This window comes from Colias philodice, chromosome 7, assembly GCF_061535455.1.
Source record: "Colias philodice isolate Cphi_HAF_F1 chromosome 7, ilColPhil1 Martin Lab GWU primary, whole genome shotgun sequence".
NCBI lineage: Eukaryota > Metazoa > Arthropoda > Insecta > Lepidoptera > Pieridae > Colias > Colias philodice.
Genome location: NC_143092.1, coordinates 8,611,409 through 8,625,361, shown reverse-complemented (window position 1 = coordinate 8,625,361; position 13,953 = coordinate 8,611,409). Strand labels below are relative to the sequence as shown.

The following is a 13,953-nucleotide window of genomic DNA, read 5'->3' as shown; positions in this document are numbered from 1 at the left end:
GTCAATGCTGATTTAGATTTTATTTTCTAATTTATAAATGTTATCCGTTAGATAAAGTTTGATATTGGCTTTTTTGTACAAAAATACTAAAATGTCTGAAAATTACTCGCGTGATAAATTTATATTTATCAGTAAACTTACTAATTGAACGAGAATTATAATATTCAATATACCATTTGGTTAAACATTGTTGAGGTTTATTAACGTCATCATTAATTTAAGACAGAATTTCAAACCAAACTTTATACTTCTAACAATATGGTTTTAATATATTTAATTAATTTCCCAGGTCTAAAATACTAAAGGACATGCCAAGAATAGAGGGTCGTCCCGGACAAGAGCTACCGCCTTTGGACTTCGACAAACTGAAAAAGGACATCCAAGAAACATATCCTGATGTGAGATTACCCTCTTTATATCAAAAACTTTCTAGCAAATACTAAAAAAAATCTATAGCATTGATGATATTTAGTGAAATATTTTGTCTGTTCTTCACGACTGTGAAGCCGCTTCATGTTAAAACCTGTCTGAAGTTTTTTTGTGATAAGACAGTATGAAACTAAATAACTTTACAGGTAAACGACCAAGACGTAATGTCGGCGGCCATGTACCCGCAAGTTGCGAACGATTACTTCCGCATTCGCGATAAGTACGGACCCGTTAAACATCTGGACACTAAGACCTTCCTTGTTGGACCTACGGTAAGAAATTAATTGGGACAAGAAAAAATAATGAAATTAAAACTTGTTTTGTCCAAAAATATATTTTGATATGTCTTTCTGAAATTATTTTACAAATGCGGTATGTGGTTCTACTTTTATTATTTATGGTTAAGTTTCTAGTAAGACAAAGAGATTAGTTGTCTTTTTATGCAATTAAAAGCAATGAAAAATGTGAAATCATACATTTTTGTGCCCTTTGCCAATTTCAGGGCTTTATACAAATGTAACGTACATTGGTTAAAAACTAAAAATATAAAATTATTTTTACTGAACATATCGAATTTATGTTTCCCTTTTAGTTAATTATATTATTGTTACATAAAATACCTATATATACTGGATTACTCTGGCAACATTGACCTAAGTAGCTGTTAATATAGAAAAAAATGTGTGCGTGTACTAGTGTACACACGTAAGAAGTGAAACTTCTTTATGACCTTATCTTTCAAAAAATAATTTACTATATGCAACTTTACAGAAATACGTCGAATCACGCGTGGTAGGTAAAAGAAAAAGATGGCGTGTAACGGAAAAATGTCACGTGTAACGAAAAACTTAACTAAATTTTTTCCAACCCCGATAAAAAAGTTCAATAACTTGTCTATACATCTATACAAATATTATAAAGAGGAAAGGTTTGATTTTTTGTTTGTTTGTTTGTTTGTATGAATTGAATAGGCTCCGAAACTACTTGGCAGATTTGAAAAATTCTTTCACTGTTGGAAAGCTACATCATTTCTGAGTGACATAGGCTAGGTTTTATCCCGGAAATCCCACGGGAACGGGAACTATGCGGGTTTTTTTTGAAAACGCGGGCGAAGCCGCAGGCGGAAAGCTAGTATAAAATAATCATGAATTTAAAATATCTAACTTATATATGCATTTGCAGGTCGGCGATACGATAGAAGTAAAGATTGAGCGTGGAAAAACACTAGACATAAGGACAGTCGCAGTTTCTGACGAAATGACCGCCGCGGGAGAGAGGGAAGTGTTCTTTGAGCTTAATGGTCAATTGCGATCTGTGTTTATTAGAGATGAGAAGGCTAGCCAGGTAAATACTTAGTTTTTAAATGTTTTTTTTAAGCTATTGCATAGCTTCTATCGCGGGCCTTGAGCGCGGGGACCGAATCGAGAAATTCCGTAACGAAAAAACCTCACGCTCCCCACTCCGACGGGCGCGGAGGTGTGGCTTGAAGGCATAGCATGCAATAGCTTTACCGCGGCAGTCCCCGAGTGCCACACGTCTTTTTTTAGATGTATGATAGATGTTATATGAATGTGTGGCAAATTGAAAAAAAAAACAAATCATAAAAAAATTCCCATTAAAATCTCGTAAAAAATAAATAGAGAGTAAATTTTGTAATTTCATTCAGTGTTTTGAATATAAAAGCTGGTATTATAGAGCCAAATAACTAAACAAATTTTATAATGTTGTGCATTCGTTGAGTAAAGGTCACAAAAAATTGTAATGTTTTTCAAGCAAAGTCTGTTAATATGTTTCATGTTTTTTTAAAGGACATGAAAATCCATCCTAAAGCGGTGAAAGGTGACAAGAGTCAAGTTGGAGCGCCTATGCCTGGAACAGTACTAAGTAAGTTGAGATTTATTAATTTTACAACTAAAATAGGATCATAGATTATTCTGCACTCAAAAAGAATTAAAATATAAAGAAAGATTTTATAAAAAGCTATATTGAGTTTCAAATAAATTCTCTAACTTCATACTATATATTGAGATTAACCTCTTTTATAAATTATACTAATATTATATTAACAACTATCGCTTTCAAATCGTATCGATTAGTAACAATTAAGTAAAAAAAAATACTATATTAAAAAAAATGTTGTGTGGTTTTATGAAACCACGGTAAAAGTGAAACTGTTCGAACGGTTCCGAACACTGCTTTGTGTAGCGCATGTCGCGTGACGGTCGGCTGCCGAGTAGGTATACCTACTCGGCAGCCGCGATACACGCGACATGCGCTACACAGACCAAAAAGTGAAGAGACGATGTAATAAAAGTTTCACTTTAATAAACATAAGATTTAGCATTTCATTGGTTATGTATTCAGTTTAATAACAACTATACTCAAACTTATTTTTACAGCAATCAAAGTGAAAGAAGGCGATAAAGTAGATAAAGGCCAGCCAATCGCAGTCTTATCAGCCATGAAAATGGAAATGATAGTACAAGCCCCTCAAGCCGGTACCGTGAAAACCGTCGCCATTACAAACGGACAGAAATTGGAGGGAGATGACCTTATCTGTACCATTGAGGAATAAATGAACTGTCAAATTTGACGTTTGTCTATGTCACATATAATCTGTGGTCGGAGACATCTGTCAAATTTGACGTTTGTCACAGTTATAGATTATCTGTGGTTCGATGAACGGTTTTAGTTTAAATTTATGTCGTGATTTGAAATTAGCGAATATGTATGTAAATGTTTTGTTTTAAGGATTATCAAGTTGTATGCAAATTATTTAGATAAAAATTTAATGAAATTATGAATCTGTCAATTTAATTATATTAATAGAAATTATATAAATCAAAATTATATAGAGATAGACCGTCATAATCATCTCAAGACTGTCTTTGTTTGTTTTTGTTGTTTATACGATGTGCAATAACGCGGGATATTTTTGTTATAATATTTAATAGATGTAGGCACAAAATGTACTCTTTTCTATATATTATGATTTTTAATATTTATTGTGTATTTCATTGTTGCGGGCTTCCTTTGTTATTTAAAGTTAGCTTTATGTTATTTACTTAATATTTTAAAGCATGATTGTATTTTATGGAATGATGAGGGTAGGTTGACATACTTTGGAAATTTAATAATGTGATAAAAAACTATGTAACAGTCGTGCGACTTAATCAACATAGTACAAAAATATAAATTTGTTATAAGTTTTATTTTATTTAGATGTTTAATTAAATAATAAAAATATTCATGATTTTGCCATAAGAGTAGAGATGTAATGTCATTCCACAATTTCTTAAAGACATTTGAAAAATCACATGGAAAGTCTGATATTGCCAGTTTTTGTTATTTTTATATCGTCAAACGATTAGATATGTAATGGTGCTCACTGTTATGATTTTTATTTGTTAATTTTGCAATTTATTTGAGAATAAATGTGTATTAAAATATTGTGTTTTATTCTGAATACTTCTATTTGATAAAATTTTGATTCGCTTATATTTGATTATTATTTATGACGCGTGGTTCGAACCCGCCTCGTTGTCCTATTTTGGTTACGATTTCGACTGCTGAGCTAGGCCACTCTTGATTCCACCTTAGCATTTGAATTTCTTCTATTCTTTTGTTGTTATGTGCCTCCAGCCATTAAGATTCTTTAATACATATCAAATGTTTACATATCTCTTATACAGGGTGTAATCGTTAAGTGTGCACAAGCGATTATTCCGTAACTATTGCAGATATCAAAAAACTTTAAACTGATATCGAAAGTACTTAACCTAATGAGTAAAATGGCCATAATAAATTTTTAAAAATAAAACGAGAAATAACCAAAAATGTTACATTAAACGCTCCCATACAATTTATTTCCCATACATTTTGTATTCATAGTAGATTTTCGAAGTGACGTCCTTATTGTGCAATACAATGAGGAGGTCTATTTACAGTTTCTAAATGAACTTCCCTCCAAATTTGCGAAGTAATTAAAGCAGAAAACCAAAAAAACAAAAAAAAGCTAAAATCTTTCATATTAAATGTATAGGTTGATCCAAAAGTAATGATAATTGGGTATTTCCTGTGCACATAAAAATATAAAATAAATGTTTTATGCTTGCTCATGTAATCACTAAGTTATCACAAAAAAATTATATCTACAGGCCACGTTTCCAAGTATTAACATTAATTTTAATGTGAACAGTGCGAGCCAAAATGTTTCCCGACGAAAAGAAGAAACAACGATTCGACATTTAGAGGGTGAATTTCTAAATTTTTAATGAGTTCAGGATAATTTTTTGTCACGATTTGTGACCATGGGCGTTACCTGGGTTCACCATGTTTATGCTGAAACCAAGAAACAATCAATGGCCTGGATGCGAGCTTCCAAAGTGACGGTGAAGATTTTCAAAGTGAAAATTAGAGGGATAGATTAAAGCCGTAGTTTTTTGGGACACTGAAGAAATGTGGAATATTTTAAGAAGGTAGCCACTACTACACAGGGCTCTTACTACACAGACCAAATTAAAAGATTGCGGGTTGGCGGAATGTTGGTTTACCAAGACAACGCACCAGATCACAAAGCGTCAGTTGCGATCCAGATCACAAAGCGTCATTTGCGATGGCTGCCAATCAAAAATCGGCATTGAAAATGCTTGAATACCCACCCTGTTTGTAAGATCTAGCTCCTAGTTAATTCTATCTCTTACCTCGGCACAAGAAACACCGTCGATACAAGAAATTTTAAGACGACAGCGAAGTGATGGCCGATTTTGAGGGGTTTTTGTAGATGAAGTCAAAGTTTTTTTTTTTCTGAGTTAAGGAAAAAAAATATCGAAGTATATTATCTAGTTAGAAGACTATCTAGAGAAATACATAATTATTTTAACTGTAATGACCTTGTTTAATATTGATTATCATTACTTTTGGATCAACCCATGTACATGGGATATTCATATCTCATACTAAATGTATGGGAGGGTTTAAAGTTAATTTTTTAGATATTTCTCGTATTATTTTTAAAAATTTATTATGGCCATTTTACTCATTAGGTAAAGTACTTTCGATATCAGTTTAAAGTTTTTTGATATCTGTAATAGTTACGGAATAATCGCCTGTGCACACTTAACGATTACACCCTGTATATAAAAATGAATCGCAAAATGTGTTGGTAAGCGCATAACCCAAGAACGGCTGAACCGATTTCGATAATTCTTTTTTTATTATATTCCTTGAAGTACGAGGATGGTTCTTATGTAGAGAAAACGTAAACATGTACCACGGGCGAAGCCGGGGCGGACCGCTAGTTGCATATAAAGCTTTAAAATTGACATTAAAATGGATTCGACCTAACTAGACCTCTTCACAATGAACAGCGTTGGGCGAGTAGTCTAGGGCCTAGACTCTAGGCAATCACGATAGTGTAGAGAGCCTAAAATAATATGATCGGCCGTCATTGCAGATGTTTATTCATGATCGCCGTAATGGCGGCAAACATCAATTATCATTTATTTTATCAACGCTGTCCATTGTGAAGAGGGCACATTAATAAAACGAACATTTTCATGTACATTGTATAAACTAGGAAATGCATTAATGTAGGAAGGCTGTTAGAAATTTCTGTTCTTAAACTCATAATAACATTCGAAATACCGAATACTTCCGTTAACTGAAATCTAAAATCTGTATGCATCTTGAAAACTGGGCTTGTAAATGCAAAAAATATCCAAATGATCCAAATGTATGACTTCAAAATTAGGTACTTTTTTCAGTAAACAGAGAACTTTAACCTCAACAGTGGTAATTTGTGATAATTATAAGTAGTTTAGTAGTTACGAATTGAAACTAAATAATATAACGATTTTAACTGGTACCTTTGTGTATAGCGTAAGTTTTCAATCATTATGAAAAAATCCATTAAAGTACCTACATTTTCTATTATTTCGAGTTAGGGTTAAGCTTACCAAGGGCAAGAAAAAAACAAGCAGAACTTTTTAAAAAAGTATAATTATTATTGTTTATTCAATCAATGCAACCATTATAATATTATATTCATATAGAAACATTGAGATAATATTACTACGTATGGAGGAGACACCACGAACAAAATCTGTGCGCCATTTTTTACTCTAACTAAGTTTTAAAAATTATTATTTAGTTAGTTACTTAACGATGAAAGTTATTCCTTTGCACTTTTCCGTATTATTTGTATTATTTGTGCAATATCGTAACACACACGAAGGCATGTTTGATGCGTTTCACTTTAAAACCATTAAAAAATACCGCTCAACATACGTCACATGACGTATGTTGAGTGGAACATAAGTGATATAGGCGGTGTCGTCTCCTATTAATATTATCTCAATGTATAGAAAACTCTAAAGATACATTAAACTAATCTAAACTCGGTTTAAATTTTATAATTGTTCAACAGTTTCAAAATAATAAGGTGAATACAAAAAAATAAGGGAAAAAAAATACAGGTACATTAAAACTATTTACAATATATTCGAAAAAAATATGGCAGTATTTTACAATACATTACGCCCATGCATATAAATGTTGCCAAATCTAGTTTTTTTTGTTGGTAATTCCAAAAATATAAAAAATGAATGTTCGCTGTTTAAAGGGCACAATTATATGCAGAGAGCTATAATCTAAAGGAACATAAACATGCCAAAAAATGGGCCAAGTAATCTTATAAATTACGAACAAATCATTTTTAAGGACCTTATTAAAGAAGCAATTCTAATTTCTATATAAGTAATGTGTTTCATATAACTTCAAATCGTTATTTTTACATCAAATATTTGATATAATGATTAAAATTTGATACATTCGTTGAATCAAATTATAAAACTAACATATTCGTTCGTTAAACATCACATTAAGAATTATTTTTTTAGTGGTTGTTATCGTAAAAATAAAGACAAAAATCAAAGAAAATTGGTCCCTAACACTAATTAAAATAAGGATTTAAAATAATTAACAAAATTCGTTATGTGGTTATTATTTTTGTTAATTGTCGTACAGTTTTAAATAATTCTATTTTAACATTGTAATTAAAGTTTTGTAAAAATGCACGCAACGCAAAGCAAGTACTATCTTTTATTATTAACAAGTTTATTTTATTAAATTAATGTAAACTTTTGTGTCAAAATAGTTAATATAATATTCATTAATAAACTAAGATATGTTTAAAATGAAACTTTCGTCTGCTGCTTTATAACTTACACTTAATAAAATAAAAAATAAAAACCTAAAAGGTTCAATCTTAATATTACGCTTCAAAATTTTAAAAATCTAAATATTATGTCCAAATTCGAGATCCATTTTAAGAGCCTAAACCAATAAAATTTTAATTTTAACTTTGCCACATAATTTATATTTCCTCACTAAAAGACTGATCATTCCAAAGCCAAGCAAAGGGCAACAGTTGATCAACATGTTGCCAGAACTTTGTTTTATTAATGTTGTTGCTCCTCGGGCGAGAATATTTTAACATGCGTCATCAACTCTAAGCTATGTTGCTAAAATGAAATACATATTTAAAAAAAACATATTTGTTTCATACTCTTGTATTATTTTTTTATAATTTAGCACTTTAAACATCGTATTATAGTGATTTAAAAAGGGATCAGTATCAGTATCAGTTAGTCCATAGTCTGGCCAATAACAAACACTAAATCAATTACATATTATTAATTAAAGGAGAAACATCCTATTCACATCGCTTTTCTACAATTTTACGTAAAATCTCATAAACATTTTAAGAATCAAGAGTTTAAGTATATAAGTTATTTAAGATTATGTTCAAATATTTTTCATAAAAAAGTTTATTTTGCTTACGGATGATTAAATTTCAACATCATCTCTTGGAAATAAAGTCGAAAATCAATAACCCGTAAGGAAAACTACGACTGCGGGGTATTTAACTTCCATTATAAATATCAAAACTCTAACACATAAGTATATCACCGATTATTTTAACAACGAGAAATACTATTTTTTGTAAAATTAAATGAATATATGTCTTAAAATGTTTCATTGTACAATGAAGCCAAACTGTTTAAGTATTTCATAGCCTCAAATAAGCCAATAGAGCATTAATATTCGCTACTAACGTAAAGCGATTATGAGGTCAATATATCATTACAACCAAGCCAATTTTTGTCTCTTTCATTTGGAATCAAACATTATAATAATGTGTTAATAATGTACAAGACACATTTTCTAAGCTTTTCTAGATGTTTGTCTCTCTCCATGATTTATTTCCTTCAGCAATCCTAAACCTTCCATGTCTTGTGCCATTTTCCAGAAGCTTAATCTAAATCTCCCGGATGGTGTAACAACGTCTTATCAATCAGAGCGTCATTAATATCTGTTATATGTACACTTTTCTCATTTTTCTTGAGTGTATCACAGTTTTTGTCGAAGTCTTGTTCCAAATCATTGATCGAGCTGACTGAGTTGGGATCGCTTAGGCTTAGACTGGAGTCTGCGTCTTCGCCGTAGCAACGTCTCTTGTGATCGGAGGGAAAATTGTGGTATGAGTGTTCTACGCGGACTGCTTGCATTGTGTTACTGTAATTGAAAAATTTAATAAATTAATCGCCAAATGTGTTGCTAAGCGTATAACTCGCGAACCAATCTACCAATTCAGCTCACTTTTTTTTGTTAACACGAGACAACACGAAAAAGGGGCCATAGGGTAGAATAATATCAACGGCGGCAGCTAGTTTGTAATAAAAATAAAATAAGTTTTGCTCTTGAAAAACTTTATTACTGACCAAATACGCGAGAAGTTAATGTGATTAATTTTGAAGGTAGTATGTATTCTTAATTTAACTAAATTTAAATTCGAAATTAAATAGTCTAGATTTAACAATAATTACTCTCCTTACCTAGTCTTCCTCAGTACAGGTCGTCCCAACTCCACTTGCATCTCTAACGAGTAAAGTTTCGCGAGCGACTCTAGCTTTTCCCTCTCCTCTGGGTCTTGCAGGCTCGGCAGTTTTAGCTCAGTCTGACAAGAATCCTGCAGAAATCTAGACAATTGCTCATTTGCCGCACTAAGTATTAAGAAGCCCGGCCTTTCTTCCCGTATTCGTCTACACCCAGCTCGAATCTCTCTAACTTCTGTAACGGCATTATTTCCCATCGAATGTTCGCTAAAATAATGATCGCTTTGCGGCGACTTCTCGCTCAAATTGAGATCACTCGACGACGTTTTCTGAAGTGAGAAATTCGTTCGCGGTGTCGACACAAACTCTTCCTTGCCCTCTTTCTTCTCTTGAAACGCTTGAAATGACCGAAAAAACGTTTGGTCCGTATTTGTGGCTGATGGCCCGGCGTTTTTTAGATCACTAAAAGTTGTGAAGGAAGAATGAGGTAAAACATCTTTTGGGTCTCTAGAGTCTTCGTCATCGACGTCGACGATGGTTTTAGAATCGGACATCATTGCGTCATCGTCGTTTCCCGAGTCTACTTTTGCGCGTTTTTTCTTAAACCTGCTCTTGGAACCCGCCCAGAAGTTTTTTGTCTGTCCGCACTCTTTCTTTAGCCTCTTGGGAGGAGGCATGTTACTTATAGATTTTGTGAAGTTATTGTTGACTGATTTGGAAGATTTAAATGTGAGGCTCTTGTTGAAAACCTTTAGTTCTTCGATCCCTGGCCAGTCTGTAAGTTCATCGTCACCTTCCCCGTCACTACCGTTATGCCCACCTGCATCCGAATCACTGCTGCTGAGTGAACTACTTTCGTCTCCACAATCCATCCCCCCAGTATTATCATCGAAATTCAAAGGATTTCGTAGTGAAGTCTGTGGGTGTGTTTTATTTAGTACTTTGATTTTCCTATTGTATTTCCCATCGCTACTACTGCACGATGGACTGAAGAATGGTGGCAAATCAGTGGTTATTTTATAACCAGTGATTTTGGATAAAGTAGGAGTGCCGTTTTTAGAGTTTTTGTACACAAAGTTGAAACTAGAACTGCCCGGCAGCGATGGAGTATTTGTAAAGTTTGCAGGTTTGGCTTCGTCTGGATTTTGCGATTTCAGAATGATCTTCCCAGGCTGCAATAGAGACTCTTTTCGTTTTTTCTCACTGTCATGTTTTCTGGATTTAAAATCGTTTTTGAAAAACACAGACTTCGAAGAGCAGCCCCCACTGAACGACCGTTCTCTCATTTCGCAAGAATCACCTTTGTCCCGATGTGACCATTTTCTTTTACCGCAGAAGGCATTTCTGTAAAAAAAAAACAATGTCTAATATAGTCTTATATTAAGAGAAAATATATCACAACTACTTGTTATGTTTTGTTTTAGAATTTTGTGATTGTATTGTAAAAGTTGATAATAGTAAATATTCACAATAGAAATGAAAAACTGACCTTTCTTGCTTATGTTTTGAAACATGTATAAGAGGTGATAGCCGTGGTGCTTGAAGTGTTATTGTAGCCGGCAAGGCATTAGGCTGAAAAGAAATATTTAGAAAATAAAAATTTATCACATTAAACAGATAAAATTTATTGTTGTCTTGATTAAAAATGAGGATGGAACAAAATTTTTCTTTTTTTAACAATTGCAATTCACTTAATGACTATATTATTGTCATTATATATTGACATTGTCTACAAAAGAGTACTATTACTTTATGAATTTAGGGTGTTAGACCTACTCCTAACACTATAATAGCTTATATTTCATTCAAAAACATACTTCCGTACTGACGCTCAATATTTCAATCGGCGGCGAGTGTTTCCCATCAGAATAGTCCACGGGCATCTTCTTAAACCTCCGTTTCCTTCTTGTATTCGCTGGTCTAGTGGGTGAGAAGTTTTCATTGAATGAGTCCGATTCAAAATTGCCAATTTGACAGTAATGCCGAGACTTGATCGCTGATGTGTGGATGTTGATTTGTGGGTCGTCGGAGTCTGATAGTGGTTGTGTGATGAGAGGCGCTTGTGGGGGGCTGCTTGAGCTGCCATCGTCAACCAGGCTCACTGTCACTGCGGCAGCTGTAATATACGAAATTGTTAAGACGTTTTTGCAAAACTAGCGATTCTGTATTGGAAGGTTCTCTTTGTTTTGTTTTTGTTTTTTTTTTATATATATATTATAGGACATTATTACACAAATCGACCTAGTCCCACTTATTAGTAATGTTTTTTTAACTGCTGCTTAAATTATGAAATTACTTTTGCTTTCACTTCATCCAATCATCAAAATTTTAATATCCATAGTGTAGATGTAACTAGAGACTTTATTCTAAACAATTTCTACAGAATAAGACTTATGTGAAGTTAGCCATTTATGAAACTTAATTTTCATTTATAACTTAAGACAAACATTCATTACAATTTTTAAAGTGGTCATTTCATCATTAATACATATAAACAAATATACCTTTTACTTTCTATACTTATAACTGACTGTCAGTAAGATATTAGAAAAACCATCAATTACAATGTGTGGGTACATAATACTACACATACATTTAATAAAGTCACAAGCACTTAAAAATAAGCTTAGAGAACCTTAGTCCTTCAAGCATAATATTTATTATCCAAGTGATCTGCCCATAAATTAAAATTAATAAGTATAAGGGTATATTTTTATTGGGTCTCTAAAAATTTTTCTATCTCAAAAGGTATTTATACATTGACCTATAAAGCTTTCTAAACATTCCTTCTCCTAAGAAGAAAGACAAATACTGAATAGATTTATGCTTACAAATGTATAATACAAGCAAAATTATTATGCAAAATAGGCCAAGGTGACAGTCACGTTTGATTAGTGATAATAATGACAACAAAACTAACGCAGATTCCCCGCAGACCTGGTGCGTCTCCGGAGCCCTAGCTTCCTACGCTCCTGCCTGCCGCAGTTACTTTCCTCCAGCGCGAGGTTTAAGTCATGAGATAGACGTTCCATGTTCATATATTCAAGACCAAAATATCATGATCACGCGTATTGCGCGTCGACATCTAGAACATACGATGCCGGCGCTACTTTGTTTACACCTTGCGTAAAATGAATATAAGATTTGTCATACGATGTTGTAATCGAATTTTCACATTTACATAAAAGAAAGTTTGGCGAATGCACTTTCAAAAGACTAAAATCTACGAATATTTAACACTCATAGAAGGAAATGTTTATTATTATACGCGTAGCGCAGTTGCGTTTTTATTAACTTTATTACATTATTTCACTGATTTTATTAGAATTGAACAAACATCTATTCACATAAACATATAAAAACAATATTTAGAATTTAGATCAAACTATAAGAGAAAGATTTTATAGATATTTACAAAAAAAATACTCTATGTATACAGAATTGAGAATACAGATAACTTAAATTTATATTAATCTGTCATTTTTATGAATTATTGTTGAGTGTTGCAAGTACATATTCCAATTACTCAAGTAACATTTTGACTGTACGATTCTGTGGTACAATTTCTAGTACAAATTTACGACAAATTTAGTTTATTGAACTCGGACTAATTAACAAGCCTGTTAATTGCTCCGAGATAATGAAGTACGATCATTCTTCACGTCTTGTTTAATTATTCTAGTGATAAATATTAAAATAGTGTTCACATAATGATAAATATGTACGATAAATCTAGAAATAATGATTGAAATATAAAAAATAGTCTAATCGTTTTGAAAACTTGTGCCCTATATCAATTAAACTAATAACAAAAACAAATAGTTAGTATTTAGTTTTAATTACGATTATACCGCTATAGCGTTGCTGCATTATTAGGAAAAAAAATTAGGAGAAAATTATAATTTTTTTAAATACTCTGGGCCGCGTTTCCATCTGCAAGTAAACTTCTGCAAGAACTGTCATGTAACATGCAAACACGAGTGCAAACATGACTGCGTCTACTCGCGAGTCGCGACTCGCGACAGATCTCGCAGCTTATCGGTCTAGTTCCGTATACCTCGAAGCAAGAAGGCTGCAAGTATCGCCCGCACGGCTTTTGATTTTTGTTTATTTGAAAATAATGAGTCATGAATGCTCTTGTAAAGAATGAAGAAACTATAAACTTATAAAGTCAATAGGATTATATGAGATCTTAAGATGGAATAAAGTGATTATTTTTTGAAAATGAAATGAAATGAAAATTTATTTGTTGAATTGTGGTTACAAAGTTTTTATAATAAATTTCATGTCCGCACAATTCACCAACAAATTGGCATACAATATGTTTATATTATGCTTATTTAATTTTATGATTTAACTAATTTACGTAAGTTATTATTTAAACAAAATATTATTTACATTAGTTCATTAGATCATTTTACATATAAATAGTACACATTATAAATTATTATAGTATACGATTTATTTCACAAAATAGAATAGAAAAATTGTGACAGTAAAATTCCTATCCCGACACTCGCAAGATCTGGCGTGACCTCCGCGATAAGTTGCGATAGTATGATCCGCGAGCTTCTCGCATGACATTTATTGCAGCAATAAATTGCAGGACATGTAAACGATATTGCAA

At 32.4% G+C, this 13,953-nt stretch overlaps 2 protein-coding genes across 8 annotated transcripts in view; one reads left to right on the top strand and one right to left on the bottom strand.

The window, feature by feature from the left end:
• PCB (Pyruvate carboxylase) overlaps window positions 1-13,953 on the top strand; it is a 132,691-nt gene that overhangs the window by 25,830 nt on the left and 92,908 nt on the right. For 4 of the 6 annotated variants that reach the window (XM_089697528.1, XM_089697523.1, XM_089697525.1 and 1 more), the window contains 5 exons: window positions 290-398; window positions 576-701; window positions 1,612-1,773; window positions 2,238-2,313; window positions 2,829-3,876. In XM_089697528.1, the coding sequence (XP_089553654.1) occupies window positions 290-398; window positions 576-701; window positions 1,612-1,773; window positions 2,238-2,313; window positions 2,829-3,004 (649 nt within the window). In that variant the 3' untranslated portion in view covers window positions 3,005-3,876. Of the gene's footprint in view, window positions 1-289; window positions 399-575; window positions 702-1,611; window positions 1,774-2,237; window positions 2,314-2,828; window positions 3,877-13,953 lie in introns of those variants that run through there. The other 2 variants (XR_016315888.1, XM_089697524.1) reach the window with 2 other exon arrangements.
• On the bottom strand, window positions 7,417-12,763 carry LOC149487227 (uncharacterized). Of its 2 annotated transcripts, none has more exons than XM_089697498.1 (5): window positions 12,247-12,763; window positions 11,144-11,442; window positions 10,816-10,898; window positions 9,327-10,670; window positions 7,417-9,006 (listed from the first exon to the last, which is right to left on the bottom strand). In XM_089697498.1, the coding sequence occupies exons 1-5, from the start codon at window positions 12,362-12,364 to the stop codon at window positions 8,745-8,747; spliced, it is 2,106 nt and encodes a 701-aa protein (XP_089553624.1). In that variant the 5' UTR covers window positions 12,365-12,763; the 3' UTR covers window positions 7,417-8,744. The 2 variants fall into 2 exon arrangements, with proteins under 2 accessions (XP_089553624.1, XP_089553625.1); XM_089697499.1 differs by having other exon boundaries at window positions 12,264-12,763.

Coding starts and splice junctions, on each gene's coding strand:
- LOC149487227 (XM_089697498.1), bottom strand. CDS start 12,364: ATGAACATGGAACGTCTATCTCATGACTTAAACCTCGCGCTGGAGGAA. Junction 11,443..12,246: donor CAGGTCTGCGGGGAATCTGC/GTTAGTTTTGTT, acceptor CGTATATTACAG/CTGCCGCAGTGACAGTGAGC. Junction 10,899..11,143: donor TATTGAGCGTCAGTACGGAA/GTATGTTTTTGA, acceptor ATTTCTTTTCAG/CCTAATGCCTTGCCGGCTAC.